The sequence below is a fragment of the Clinocottus analis genome, unplaced genomic scaffold (genome assembly GCF_023055335.1).
Source record: "Clinocottus analis isolate CAN_PGR_092001 unplaced genomic scaffold, fCliAna1.0.p SCAF_15, whole genome shotgun sequence".
Taxonomy (NCBI): domain Eukaryota; kingdom Metazoa; phylum Chordata; class Actinopteri; order Perciformes; family Cottidae; genus Clinocottus; species Clinocottus analis.
Window position 1 is genome coordinate 7,516,799 of NW_027175876.1, and position 14,560 is coordinate 7,531,358.

The following is a 14,560-nucleotide window of genomic DNA, read 5'->3' on the forward strand; positions in this document are numbered from 1 at the left end:
ATGCGAGACGCTAAATACTTAGAAAGCATAAGAGAAGAAAAAAAAAGATATTTAGAAAATGTGCATTATGATGAAGTGGAGGATCCTCCCACACTCATGAGGGCGCTGTGGTGCATTCCCTCACCAGTCACACTCGCACATATCCTACTGGGCGCAGGTCTGACAGGACAGGCAGCGCAGTCAGTGAGGACCAGACAGACGAGAGCAAGTAGACCACTCCATCTTCAGCCAGCCGCCTGTCGACATGAACCCCGAGCCTGTTGTCGTCGTGTCTGCAGCACGGACACCGATAGGTATGACTGACACCCCGCTGAGGGCCGGACACGTTGACTTCAAACAGTTTGCAGACTTGCCGCTCTGCTGTTGCTACATCGTGGCTCTTTGTCGCGTGAACTGTATTAATGATGAATGTAGCCGTTATGTTTCTTTGTCTGTACTTACACGTGAGCTGCTCTCAAAGATGTACACTATCAACTCGGGTTTTGTTTAATTTGGCAAAGTGGTGGATGTTGTTCAATTACGTGGGTCGGTTCTTGCAGAGCTCTGATTGGTTCTCGCACGTGCGCGCAGTGTCCTCTGGCCAGTGATTGGCTGGCTGTTCATAGTGCCACGGAGCACGAGCGCCCCACCATTGGTCACCAACAAGACGCCCAGCGCAGCAGAGCCAGTTGGGCGTGTTTCCTTGCCAAGATGTGTCAGAACCAACGTCGATAACCTCCACCACTGTGTTGTGATCACCTCAGCTGCCCTGTTGGAAGGACATGCGCTCCCTTAAAGCCACTGGGTGATCCACTGGGTGATCCACTGAGCTGTCAATCTGATAAGAGCCAGCGATGCCCCGCTTGACACTACTTACCTTCAGCCAACATACCATGATCATTTATGAATACTAAGTATAGTGTAGTTCTGAAATAATGCCAATTAATAAATGAGTTAGTAGGGAAAATTAGGGCATTCAATATTTAAAAGAATATGATTAACCAAGCATTAGGAAAGTGGAGTAATAGATACACTACTACTGCATTTCCTGCTCTATGGTGGCAAGTCACATGAACCTGATCAAGGTGTTCTCAGTACCTTGCTTTTTCTGTGACTCCTCCCATCTCCTCACATCGTTGGCTGATAAGGTGAAGGTGAAAATGAATCGGGAGAAACATCCTGTTCACAAACAGCCAGATAAAGTGATATAAGTGAGCCGTCTGACTGCTGTCGCAGACTCTGGCGAAATGAATCGTGTTGTGTTTAATCACATTTCTGCTCCAGCAGATGTATTTAGACGTGTCCTCTGTTTGTCACAGTGGGTTGAGCGCCACTCTGTCCTTGACTGTCTGCTCATGCTACTGTATCTCTCACTCCATTTTTACACAGGGTCCTTGAACGGTGCTCTGTCCACAGTTCCTCTGCCTGAGCTTTGTTCGGTTGTGATCAAGGACGTTCTGAAACGTGCTGGGGTGAAGCCGGAGGAGGTCTCTGAGGTTATCATGGGACATGTCTTAACAGCAGGTGAAAGCTCAAAGTGTGAATGCAAAGTTTGGCACAGGTCCCATATTCTATTTCCCTGATTCCAACGTTTTTTCTTCTTCTCCCTTTCTGTCCTTTTAAGGTCAGGGGCAGAACCCGGCGCGGCAGGCCAGTGTCGGGGCCGGTATCCCCTACCCTGTCCCGGCTTGGAGCTGCCAGATGGTGTGTGGCTCTGGCCTGAAGGCCGTGTGTCTGGGAGCTCAGTCCATCCAGACTGGAGAGTCCACTGTGGTGGTGGCGGGCGGCATGGAGAGTATGAGCCGGGTAGGTTATGACACGAGGGGCGTCGGAGAGGAAAAGGAAATTACAATCAGATCCCATGGATAATGGAGCGTGTAGGTGTTTTTCAAATAATAATAATTATAGTATCTGATTATATAAGTAATTCACAAATTTTCTTTACTTGCTCTGCTTGTGTGTGTACAACATTTCATAATGAAGAACATTGGGTCTTGTAGTAAACTGAAAAATAGGTTTGCAGAAAAAAGGATATTTCTCAAATTAAGAGGTACAATCTTCTCAGTATCGGTACCAAACTCTGTGTTTACAAATTCATATAGTATTGTAAAAGATACCTTAAAAATATATCCACTCATAGATTAATGAGTAATTATTGAGGAGAATTTGTGACATTCGACAATTTTATCATACTCGTAATAAGGATTGAACAAAATTCTCGCGGGTCCAGGTGTGTTGTACGAGTTATTGATTGCCTCAGAAATAAGGGCAGTAAGGGTCTTAATAAAAAGTGTAAATATTGTACCGACATTGAATAAAACAAAATATTGAATAAAGACAAACTTAGTGCAAAACTACACATATACAGTAAAATATTCTATTGGACATTTTAGCATCACATCTTTTGTCGGAACAGTCTAAAATGATGACTGATGACTACCTCTTCTTCTAAACTTCATATATTTGAATGCTTCAAACAGCAGGACTTGAAGCTTTGCATTTTTAAATTCTTCTTTTTACCCTTGACATTTTTGTGATTGAAACTTTCCCACAGGTAGATTTATTTGACACATGGGTTTCTACTTATTATTCTCATTGAAAATGATCGATAAAGAATATTTTAGTGAATACAACTTTGAATACTTGTACCAAGAGCATCTGGGATAATAAACTAAAAGGTTTTCCAGCATGCAAGGAAAGACATATTTCCTTGACTATATTTTCCTTCACTGTTTGTTCCGCCTCAGGCTCCTCACACGCTGCCAATGAGAACAGGAGTGAGGATGGGCGACGTCTCCTTGCAGGACACCATTGTGGCCGACGGCCTGACGGACGCCTTCCACGGCTACCACATGGGCATCACAGGTGTGCATGGCGGGGAGAAAACGCACCTGATTCTCACACATCTTGATGAGTATTTAGAGTCGCGGTAAATCTTCTGACAATATTTTTTTCATCAGCTGAGAATGTGGCAAAGCAGTGGAAGGTCAGTCGGGAGGAGCAGGACCAGTTTGCTGTCCAGTCCCAGAACAAAACGGAGGCTGCGCAGAAAGCCGGACATTTTGATCAGGAGATTGTCCCCGTCATGGTGTCATCCAGGAAAGGTGAGCTGGCATCGATTTTTTTATTATTGAGAAATTGTCTCGTTTGTCTGTAACAATAGTGTGTCCTCTTCAGGTCCCGTGGAGGTGAAGGTGGATGAGTTTCCTCGCCACGGCCTCGACATGGACAGCATGACCAAACTCAGACCCTGCTTTGTTAAGGATGGCAGCGGCACCGTCACCCCTGGCAACTCCTCAGGTTTGACAGTTGGTGTTCTACAATTAATTCATTTTTGACATATTGAGACGATGTCACCAAGCCTTATGTCATTATCCAAACATGTCTGCCACATCTTTAAATTGTAGGTATTAATGATGGCGCAGCAGCAACTGTCCTCATGAGCCAATCGGAGGCTGTGAGACGGGGCCTCAAACCCATGGCCAGAATCGTAACTTGGGCTCAAGCTGGCCTTGACCCATCCATCATGGGAACTGGACCGATACCAGCCGTCAGGAAGGCGGTGAGAACTCGAGGCCCCAAAATGTAACAATTGAGAAAATGTACCTTCTCTATTATTCCGTCATTGTTGTCGTCCTCTGATCCAATAGGTCGAAAAGGCCGGCTGGCAGCTAGACCAAGTGGACTTATTCGAGCTCAATGAAGCGTTTTCTGCCCAGTCTATTGTTGTGGTTAAGGAGCTCGGTGTGAATTTAGACAAGGTAACGCCCGTTTTGAGATTTTAAAACTTCGCTCTAGAATCGACCAGCATTGCAACACTTCTGCTGTCTGTCCTCAGGTGAATGTGAGTGGTGGGGCCATCTCGCTGGGCCATCCTCTCGGTATGTCCGGCTGCAGAGTGCTGGTGACCTTGTTGCATGCACTTCAGAGGACCGGAGGCCATAAGGGCGTGGCTTCTCTCTGCATTGGAGGAGGGATGGGCATCGCCATGTGCGTGGAGAGGGTTTAAGATGAAAAAACCCAATGCTGCTTCTTGGATTATACTCTATCACATCTTTAACATATAAGGGATACTGAACTCATTGTTTACATTGTGGGACACAATATAAAATGGTTTACCTGGGTTCTTCCATCACTAGGCTTGAGGAACATGTGATAGTTGTAATTGTTGGAACTTATTTAACAGTAGCTTGCCTTTTCACTGTGAACTTCAATTAAATGAACCCTTCCTCAGGTTATAGTTGTGTAGCATGTAAGTTAATGTTTTTAAAATGTCTAAATAATGTAAATCTAGTGAATACTAACAGCTTTAACCTGTTCTAAGTAGACACCATACTGTATTAGTAGTTGCTGGCAAGCGGTCAAAGACTCAATGTTATTCCTTTTAAAATGACCTGCTTTCAGTTCAAAGTGAAACAAATTGCTAATGAAAGGCTTTACGAGTGCCCATTATGGACAGGCTTTGAAAGACGTCCCTTCTTCTCTGTAGATCATTTTACTTGTGATTATATGTTTGATATGTTTAAATTGCTCTAAACTGATTCTGATCAACAGTGCACTCTTATGTATGATGCAGACAGCAGCTTTGAAACACATCTAAGTGCCAAATGTTTAAATATGCTAGCCTTCTCCAATTTAGTGCTTCCTGTACATGGCATATTTGAGGAATGTCCAGCTGTCTACATATCAATAAATAATTATAAGCCATAGAATCATGACTTCTTTGAAACAAATTTATTACGATGGCACAATAACAGACACTAGTCAATCTGAATTAACAAATCAACGGTCATCTACAACCATTGGAGCTTTTATTAAGTGTCCGAAAAAAACCATCACATACGTTCGTCTGGAAGCAAGGGAGTGGGAGAACAGTAAACAAGCAAAGTGCACGGCCTACACAAGAGCAACAGCCATGAAGTGCTCCTTATGTATAAATACAAGTGAACATATCAGGACCGATCACAGCTTTTTAACCATCCAGGGATCCAGACCGTACTGCATCTTGGTAACTACTACCGCCCTCTTTAGGCTCTGGGAACAGTTTGATGAGGTCGTCAATACGAAGGATGGTGATGGCAGCCTCAGTGGCAAACTTGAGGCTCTTTGTCTTAACCATGGTGGGCTCATACACGCCAGCCTGACGGTTGTCTCTGGGCTTGCCGTTGACCAGGTCCAGACCAATCCTACAAGACAAACAGTAGTCAAATACTGAATGTAAACTTTCAAAGCCCAAGGGGACCTCTTCGAATGTTTTACTCCCAACAAACCAAAGAGTTTAATTTGAATTCATATAAGAGAACTTAAAGAACACAGTGGTTGGGTGCAAGACAAAAAAGTGAGCATTGACTCTGCCTTAAACAATTCCAGAGCAGATGGCCAATTCACTAAATGGAAACAAAATCTTCCGGTTTCATGACTGGTGCAGGAAGAAAAGACTCACCATTTGAGATTCTTGCGTTCAGGATTAACCTGAGCCTCATTGTGGAAGGCCCGTAGCTTGGCCACCAGATCAGTGGAGTCCTGTGCTGCATTTACAGCCAGCGTCTTGGGGATGATGAGGAGAGACCGTGCAAACTCTGCAATAGCCAGCTGTTCTCGGGAACCCTGAAGAAACATACATGTTAACATAAGTATTGGGGAGAAACAGGGCAACAACCTCCACTATCTAAAGAGTCACTATAAAAAAATTTAAAAAACCAACCCCAAATACCAACTAGTAACATACAAAGTTTTACAGAATATGGCTCACCATGCTGGTAGCATAATTCTCAAGGTAGATTGAAAGAGCTGCCTCCACAGCGCCACCTCCTGGCACCACAGACTTTGACTCCAGCACCCTCTTGACTACACAGAGAGCGTCATGCAGTGAGCGCTCCATCTCATCAGTCATGAAGTCATTGGCCCCACGCAAAATGATGGATGCTGATGTGCGTGCTTTGGTGCTAGGAGGATTCAAAGTTGGGAGAAAACAGAACCAGTACAGTTAAAATGTCTCAGACTTTATCTGCAGACAGAAATGAATGACAGTCTACATATACAGATAATTATCTCTGTTCAAGTGCAATTGAGTGCTAAAAATAATTGTAGTAGTACTACAAACAGGAGGAGTACTTCATAGTTAACATGAGGTATAAACATAGCGTTGCTGTTCCTACTTTTTGACAAGAATGAGCTCATCGTCACAGATGCGTTCTTGCACAACTTCTTCTGCCTGGCCAAGCATAGTGGCCTCAAATGTTTCCTCTCCCTCCAGATTGGTCAGAGACGGGCAGATGGTGGCTGAGAATGGAAGAAGAAAAAACGTCACTACAATATTTAATAGTTCAAACCACTGCAAAGGGTTTGAACAAGAAATTAACACATGGACACAGATGTAACACAAAAAGCAAATCAGCACAAACTTCAGTGAGCTTCTATCCTACCTCCTGTTGCCTTGGCAATGCGCTTAAGGTCCTTCTTGAGAACCCGTCTCACTGCCATGGCTCCTACATCGACAAAGTACTTAAGACACATGTCATCAATGCCACCAGTGGTCAGGATAACTGTAGCGCCTGCTGCCAAAATCTTTTGGATCCTCTCCTTGGTGATATCAGATTCCCTGGAGCAACAAAACGCAATGTTCAATTCAGTTTCTCCAGTTATATTTAGATACAATACTATATACATACAATACAATTGTTCAGCCCACAATACTAGTACAACAGCTCTATTAGAAACTGCTGCTTTATATTGGGGCTGGATATATTTTCTCCCACGCGTATCACTGTGTAAACTATTGATTCAGGATAACAGCAAATTTAAATGGGATTATTCATAAGGATGCATTTGTGACAGTGCAAGGGAAAGAAAGATAGTAAGTACCGTTGTCTGATCTGGTCTAGCTTCTCTGGGTCATTGATAAGGACTTGGACTCCCATCTTCATCTTGGTCTTCTGCAGGCTGAAGTCCAGGCAAGCAATCTTGGGATTGACAATACGCTTTACCATGCCTGTGTAAAAAACAAAACATGTTTAACAAGGGTAATTACAACTCCCAATACCATAAAACATAACAGTAATATATAATAGTAAAAACACATTTTACTTTTGAGATTATGCTATTGTCTGGTTTGAAAAGTTATGACCCAGTTTAGAAACTACTGGGTCTAGAATCCCTCCAATCCAGTTCACTGTCTCCCACGCGTATCACTGCTTACGCTATCAAATGAGACATAGCAGCAAATTTAAATGGGAGTTTCACTAGCTAGGGTAAAATGGTTATGCATGTGGCATCACCAAATGCTGTAAAGTAAATCCTCACAGTCGAAATTTCAGCAACCAGCATATTAACAACTAACCTTGTGATCCAACTGTGCAGTTCACTGCATAGCCGTTAACCATGAAACTCTCTTTCTGGCTGCGACCATGCGCTTTCAGCACATTGACAGAGTTGATGGGATATTTGGCCACCCCCTTGTTGTCCACAAACTTCACTGCTAGGGCAGCATCCACCACCATGTTAGCAAAGAACTCTGAATCACTGAGGCATCAGGGTTAAGGCAGATACAGCTTTCCTCTCAAAAACATTTACTTACTGCATGCATACTCCACAAATTCAAGTCTAAACAATACAATTTATGGACCATGCAGGGGAAAAAAAGGATACATTCCAATGATTTTGGAAGACATAGAAGTCTTGGCTGCATTGACCAAGCAGTCTCTACCAAGGTCATCTGTTCCGATAGTGAGATTCTCATTAATGTAGCGAACTGCTTCCCTGGAAGATGAAAAGACAAGTTTGCACGTCAAAAAATGATGGACAAATCTGAAGCCCCCAGCGATAAACAATGTTGATTAAAAAACAAACAAAAGTAGTTTCACAGTGCATATTACTTGCAAGCCAGACGATATCCACTGATGACTGATGTGGGGTGAATCTTCTGCTTTACCAGCTCATCGGCACTCTTGAGCAATTCTGCAGCAAGAATTACCTAAAAGAATGTCACAGAACAAATGTAAGTACAAACCGACACTTGCTTCGTATTCAACTTGATAATACTTTGATACACCAATAAAATGTAAAGGAAATAGGTACAAGTTTCACATTGTACCATCATTTCTTTAGGGGTGGCAGAAATGAGGCTGCTCAACCCTTTCAGATACTGAAGGACAGTTTCTCTCTCCCGTTAGCATAGCCATGCATCCATAATAATGGCAGATGCATGGTACTATAACAGGATACTACAGTTCACTTTTTACAACAAACTGAAGTCAGTGTAAAGTCTGCAACAAGAAGTGTCTTTACCAAGCAGTGCATTCCCCCTGTGAGTGTATAAAGAGTTTTAACACTCTATCCCAAAGCTCTGACACCAAATCAGTGCAACTATTGAACCTACTCACCACAGATGTGGTCCCATCTCCGACCTCTTTGTCCTGCAGGTCAGCCAGTTCACACAAGACCTTAGCAGCTGGGTGCTCCACTTCCAGCAGCTTCAGGATGGTTGCTCCGTCGTTGGTGATGGTCACATCCTGTCATACAATAACATATGGGAGATGAGCAACTTGGGCCACATTATTCGCCATTGTGTATAAAGACTTACAAAGTAATGGACATTTTAACAGTGATGTTGACATGTCACAGCAGGGTTAACACAGGTGTAATTGATACAATTATACTGTTGCAGTCAGTCCACCGAGCCGGCATGCATAATACCAGGTCCAGAATTAATGTTACTGATTATATCTGTGTTTACTCGGCAATGGCATGCACATTTGTATAAATATAGATATTGTTGAATGTGACACAGACCCCGATGTCGTCCACCAACATCTTGTCGAGGCCAACTGGTCCCAGCGAGCTCTTGACGATGTTGGCGATGGATGATGCGGCCATCACTGCAAACACAAGAGGGAAGCTGCTACTAGCACTTCATAACATTTTATTTCACATTAAAAGAGCGGGTGAACCCGTTAACACGTCTGATTTAACTTGAAATAATACTCCCATTTATGGCATATTCTGTCAGATTATTAGGCGGGGTTCACAGTTATTTCGGAGCCACACCTTCAGACCATGACAGTATTTTTCTACCCCATTAGCATAGCCGTCCATTCAAAGGATGAGAATGGAAAGTACTGAAATGGGATTATCACACAACGAGCGAGGTTCAAGTAAAGTGCACGACGTTTACAAAAAAGAGCAGGCTTTTATGTGCTTTGCGGAATTTACACAAGAGCGAGGGCTGAGGCTTAAAGTTGACATAAAAGTTAGCTCGCATTAGCATTAGCCACACGTGTGGTGTACGCAGTAAATTAAATCACTTCTAACATCGAGCATTCGTGAAGCACTTAAAATACATGAAGCGGAGGTGCAACACCAAGTAAAAGGACACCATAACCCACCATTTTGAGTGCGAACAGATTCGCCAGTTGTTCTCTGGCCGAGCACATTTAACGGACCATCTAACATCGACATCTTGGAGAGACACAACCACGAAGAAAGGAAGCGACGCGGTGCACTATGGGTAAACCGGCATTAAGCAGAAAGTTCGAGAAGAAAATGTATTAAAAACAACCTGGAAATTTACTTTTAAATGATTTTCATTATGTAATGGGTGTCAACATTGATTGTATAATAATGTTTCACGTTAACCGGTTCCCTTATCAATTTAGAGAAAAACGCGGTGTCATATTTCTTGTAAACTACATTTCCCACCATGCCTACCATTTTCTTTTAGCGCTTGCTAGTTTATGATGGGCTGCAAGTGCGGCCTCTGCTGTTAATTTTAGACACAACGTTCATGTGTCGTTTCACAGTGCAACTGCTGTGGAAGTATTTAGAGGACGACAGTTTTGCAGTTTTTTTTCTTCTATTAAAATAGGTTTATCTTCCTTTCATACCATTTTGTTTGATCTACATCTCATCATTTAGTTTTTTGACACGTTATTCTTAGTTTACTTTTTGGAGGAATTTCTCAAACTTCAATATTTAGTTTGGCCTCGAAAATGTATTATTGTTTAGGATATACATGGAGGACTTATTCGACTTTTTTTTTTAAATAATTGTGTGGGCATTCTTTCTTTACACCAATATGGTACTCATTTCCTGTGGGGATGAGTCAACAGGCGAGAGACTTAACACCTGGATACCTGGTGCAGTCAAAACAATGAGATAGTTGTCAATCACTTTAATAATGTTTATACAACACAATTGTTTTCTTTTTGAGAATTTACCACACACTCTTTAAAAAAACAAAAACAAGTTGTCATATTTATTTGAAAGCACCTCTGTTATCATGACCCTTGTCACTATTCGAGCCTCAGACAAGTTGTAAAGTATTTATAAAAAAGATGGCTTTAGGCCGGCAGACAACACTTGAATCAATGTGAATATTTTTTCCTTTTTTTAAATTTTTTTTTTTTTTACCACATACTGCTTAACATGACATAAGTTCCAAATAACAACATGTGAAAAGTTAAAAAGCAGTTAGAAATAAGTATATGATGTTCTTTTTTCATTGTACATTTTCTCCTGTTTCACTGATTGTCTGTCTTCATAGACTCTTGTTTTGCGCTTTTCTGTCTTTTTTTACATTTTTTTAGTAAACACTGGGTTGTTTCACCCTCTGGGACTTCCCCGTCAACATGGTGGAGTCTTTCCTCTTCCTGGGCTTCACGATAACACAGGACCTGAAATGGGAGAAGAACATTAGCAAGAAGGCTCAGCAGAGGATGTTCTTCCTGAGGCAGCTGAAGAAGTTCAACCTCTCAAAGACAATGCACTTCTACTCTGCCATAATAGGGGAAGGAGGTCTGAAAAGTCAGAAGGGGCCAGGTTGTTTAGGGCTTTTGTATGTTGAGTAATATTTTAAAGGGTAGAACAGCTTCTTTTGTTAACAGGACAAGAACAGTTTCTTTCCCTCCGCAGTGACATGCAGAACAATTTAAAACATCCCTGCACATTTTTTCTTTTATTAAAATACACTTGCCACTTTAATTAAAAATAGATATACTTGTTTTAAAATACTGCTATATTGTTATTTACCATAGGTATCTATTATTGGACTATGTTTTGTTTTTATTGTTGTTTTGTTTTGTTTTTATTTGTTTTGTTTTGTTTTGAGGCTGCTCTGCTTGTATTGAATGTCTACTAATTCTCTTTGAAAAAGCAATATCATTTAACATACGCTGTGAATGAATATGAGCTATTGTACCATATTTATAACTATTGAATGGACTCTTATTAATGGCTGTCACTCCGATGCACATCTAATCAGACACCTCCATCTGCACTATTTGCACTATTCTGTTGTCGTTAATGTCTTTTTTATATTTATATTGTTTATTGTATATCATATGTCCAAATGTATGACGAGAGCAACGTGAAACCAGAGTCACAACACACACACAATACATACACACACATATAGATAAATTGAATCTGAAAAACTCAAAAACACAAATGAGTTTAATCTGAATTTATTACCTCCAATACATTGTTTTGTTGAGCAATGACAACTAGGCAGTTAAAAAAATACAGTACTTAACTTAAACATTAAACCATTATAAAGCATAGCTATCGCATACAAGAATAACTTTCCTAAAATGTACATCTTTACAAAGTGTTTACAAATAAAACGTAAAAAAAAGACTGAAAAGTGCAAAAAAAAGAGTCAATGAAGACAGACAATCCCCAACAGTGACAAACTGTACAATGAAAAAAAAACATATACTTCATATTCCTAACTTGCTTTTGATGCATATTTCCTGATATTAACATTCGGCCATGATCTTGTGCTTTTTAACTTTTCACATGTTGTGAATTGGAACTTATGTCATGTTAAGCAATGTGTGATAGAAAACCTACTTCTGAAAATATTCACAGTATTTGAATCAAATTTTGTCTGCGCCCCAAAATCTGAATAATAAATACTTTACATTACAACTTGTCTGAGACTTGAATAGTGATGAAGGCCAAAATAACAGGGATGCTTTCAAATAAATAGGACAAATTTAGTGTGATTTGGTAAATTCTGGTAGAGAAAACAATTGTGTTGTATGAACATTATTAAAGTGAGTGACAACTATCTCATTGTGACTTTCTTTCCGTGACTGAAGATGCAATATCAGTAGTGTGATTGCTCGGAGAGCCCCAAGATTAACAAAGTAAGACTATCCATTTGAGAGAAAAACAAAATACATCAAATACAGTGTAGTATTTCACTAATTGTGTTCCATTATTCTCCTTCCTGGTCCCTTTAAAAACTAAATATTAAAACGTGTGATTTGAAAATAAAAAAGGAATCCACTTTTGGAGATGTACATTTTACATGATGGATGCCATCATTTTACATGATAGTTGCCATCATGTAAAGACATGGAGACCATAACACGCAAACACATCTGATTTAATCACAAATTCAAAATAAATATGAAGTTTTTGAACGTTTTCTTATAGATTTAAAATATCAGCGTCTTCTCTTGATCTAAAAGCGTGATATCCTATTGATGACCAAGTTGGCAGGTAGAGTGTAATCCTATAACTTTAAACAGACTTACAGGTCTTAAGTGTAGTTATACAGTACTTAACTTATTGGATACTAGCCAACATGTTTACTTTACAGCGGCATCCTTTTTGTAACAATTATTGCTAAAAGCTGTTAAAAGTTACAATTTAGCCTGATTAGCAAATGTGAACTGCAACTTTGTAAAGCTGCTTGTTCAGAGCATTTTGATAGTGTAAGCACAATTAAAAACACGAGCCACCACTGTGTCTCACAGCTCCTACACAAGTTAAGATCAACTAGTGCTGAGAAAGCAGTTAAAATAACCTTAACAGATTAAAAGAAAGAGGTACTTCTGACGTGGAGAGTCAAGATCCGCCAAAGACCATCAGCTTGTTGATGCTCTTACTTCGGTTTGAGACGATGGGCACAGACAAGATTTTATTCCTTACAATTGGTAACAGATATCCTGAACTACTGCAACTGTACAACAGTTTATTGGCACAAAGTCCTCCAGCAGAACCAATTATTATGATCCAATTATCTCTACAAGGCGCACACGTAAAGCAATACAAGTTTGAATTCCTTTGAATATTAAAACTCATTCAGTCACACTGAATGCCTTTACAAATTACTCACCTGCAGGCTTTTGACTATTAACAGCAAGCTATCCTTTACTTTGAAGTTCTGTAACTGTGAATTTCACCTAAGTTGTTACAAACATGACTGCAATCAAAGAAAGTACTTCTGAACTACGTTGAGAGATGTGTTACGTTTATGGATTGAGATGTTGAACAATGGATGGTATTCAAGGCAAAGCAGCAGTGTCTGTTTTGTTGCTATATGCTGTATGTTTACATATATTTGGCTTTTATTTGTCGTATAGACTCAGGCAAAGCTACTGGAGCTCAGACACTGGAACTTCTCCCTCAAAGATTGGCCGAGTTTGGGTTGGCTCTGCTGCGGCTCGCTCCACAGGTACTTCTCCAGATGCTCGCGGTCCATTGACCTCAGCGGGTCGCAGGAGTGCCCCGGTGTGCACGGCAGGCTCTGGGAGTGGACGCGACTCCGGTTCTGATTGGAAAGGACTGCCGAGCTACCGTTTCGCCTTGCCAACCTGTCCTGCTCCTGCTCGCTCTCGTCCTCAGAGCGGATCTCTACATAGTCATCATCATCTTCCCCATCGTCCTTAAAATTAGTCAGGTAGTTCTGGGTGGTGGAGAATATGCTCAGCGCAGAAGCCCGGTTGAGGACCACCACCTGTTGACCGTCATGTAAAGTGAGGTCCGAGTGTCCCTGGCTCGAACGTTCTGGGAGACTACTTTGCCGACCAGCGCGACCCAGACTGGGGCCATGAAGTCTGTCTGTGGGTACGTTAGATTTGAGTCCAGACTGGTTCTTCTCCTGCTGCTGGCTGCCCAGAGAGCCAAGTGACTGACAGTGACCGGATGGGGAAGACTTTGAGGATGGAGAAGACGGAGCGTTAAAGGAAGGATGTCTCTTAATGGAACTGTACACATGCTCCTCTTTTTCGCTCGGCGCCGACACGCACGAGCTCCATCTCTGGGATGGTGGGGTAGTTGGAGATGGGGGCGAGGTCTTGAGAGAAGGGATGGAGCAGGTAGAGGTAAGTCTGCGCTGCGGGGTAGAAGACGCTCGGGCATCATCCAACTCACTGGACGAGGACATGAAGCTGGCCAGCTCTCCGTTGCTGTAAGTGGAGTGGAGCCAGTCCTCCTCCAGGGAGGTCTCAGGCATGGACGGAGAAGACGGCAGCCCTGGATGGGAGTGATGTGGGCCAGTTGGACCGGGAGGATCCCTAAACATTACCTGGTCATAGAGCTGCGAGTACTCTGCTATCCTTGCACCTGGAGTGGGAAGACAGATGTAAAGGTGTGAGATGTTTGCATTTTTCCAATAAAGCTGTTGCATAAATCTATGCTCTCACCAGGGCACCAAAACATTATTATTTAGTGATTTTGATGAATCTGAGTATCAAGACAGCAGAAGACCAGCAACTCTGGTTTTCTGCAAGGTACAGTTTAACGTTTCCAATTGAATCTTGTGGCGTTGACAAAGGCATAGCTATGCAGTCTC

General features: G+C 41.7%; 3 protein-coding genes across 4 annotated transcripts in view; 1 reads left to right on the forward strand and 2 right to left on the reverse strand.

The window, feature by feature from the left end:
- Window positions 1–147: 147 nt before the first annotated feature.
- Window positions 148–4,681, forward strand: acat2 (acetyl-CoA acetyltransferase 2). The gene is made up of 9 exons (XM_068577156.1): window positions 148–293; window positions 1,369–1,503; window positions 1,604–1,785; window positions 2,727–2,844; window positions 2,940–3,083; window positions 3,157–3,279; window positions 3,387–3,541; window positions 3,630–3,740; window positions 3,818–4,681. Exons 1-9 carry the CDS (start codon window positions 245–247, stop codon window positions 3,986–3,988), a joined length of 1,188 nt encoding a protein of 395 aa, XP_068433257.1. The 5' UTR covers window positions 148–244; the 3' UTR covers window positions 3,989–4,681.
- A 68-nt stretch (window positions 4,682–4,749) lies between these two features.
- On the reverse strand, window positions 4,750–9,455 carry tcp1 (t-complex 1). The gene is made up of 12 exons (XM_068577157.1): window positions 9,363–9,455; window positions 8,770–8,855; window positions 8,361–8,489; window positions 7,854–7,951; window positions 7,627–7,737; window positions 7,319–7,500; window positions 6,844–6,970; window positions 6,405–6,580; window positions 6,138–6,261; window positions 5,732–5,924; window positions 5,423–5,586; window positions 4,750–5,165 (listed from the first exon to the last, which is right to left on the reverse strand). The coding sequence occupies exons 1-12, from the start codon at window positions 9,433–9,435 to the stop codon at window positions 4,952–4,954; spliced, it is 1,677 nt and encodes a 558-aa protein (XP_068433258.1). The 5' UTR covers window positions 9,436–9,455; the 3' UTR covers window positions 4,750–4,951.
- Window positions 9,456–11,431: 1,976 nt separating this feature from the next.
- Window positions 11,432–14,560, reverse strand: part of LOC137785638 (pleckstrin homology domain-containing family G member 1) — a 37,829-nt gene continuing 34,700 nt past the window's right edge. For both annotated transcript variants that reach the window (XM_068577059.1, XM_068577058.1), the window contains exon 17: window positions 11,432–14,331. In XM_068577059.1, the coding sequence (XP_068433160.1) occupies window positions 13,352–14,331 (980 nt within the window). In that variant the 3' untranslated portion in view covers window positions 11,432–13,351. The remainder of the gene's footprint in view (window positions 14,332–14,560) is intronic.

Coding starts and splice junctions, on each gene's coding strand:
- tcp1 (XM_068577157.1), bottom strand. CDS start 9,435: ATGTCGATGTTAGATGGTCCGTTAAATGTGCTCGGCCAGAGAACAACT. Junction 7,738..7,853: donor GGATATCGTCTGGCTTGCAA/GTAATATGCACT, acceptor TTCATCTTCCAG/GGAAGCAGTTCGCTACATTA. Junction 5,166..5,422: donor GAACGCAAGAATCTCAAATG/GTGAGTCTTTTC, acceptor TTTGTCTTGTAG/GATTGGTCTGGACCTGGTCA.
- acat2 (XM_068577156.1), top strand. CDS start 245: ATGAACCCCGAGCCTGTTGTCGTCGTGTCTGCAGCACGGACACCGATA. Junction 1,504..1,603: donor GGGACATGTCTTAACAGCAG/GTGAAAGCTCAA, acceptor TGTCCTTTTAAG/GTCAGGGGCAGAACCCGGCG. Junction 3,741..3,817: donor TCGGTGTGAATTTAGACAAG/GTAACGCCCGTT, acceptor GTCTGTCCTCAG/GTGAATGTGAGTGGTGGGGC.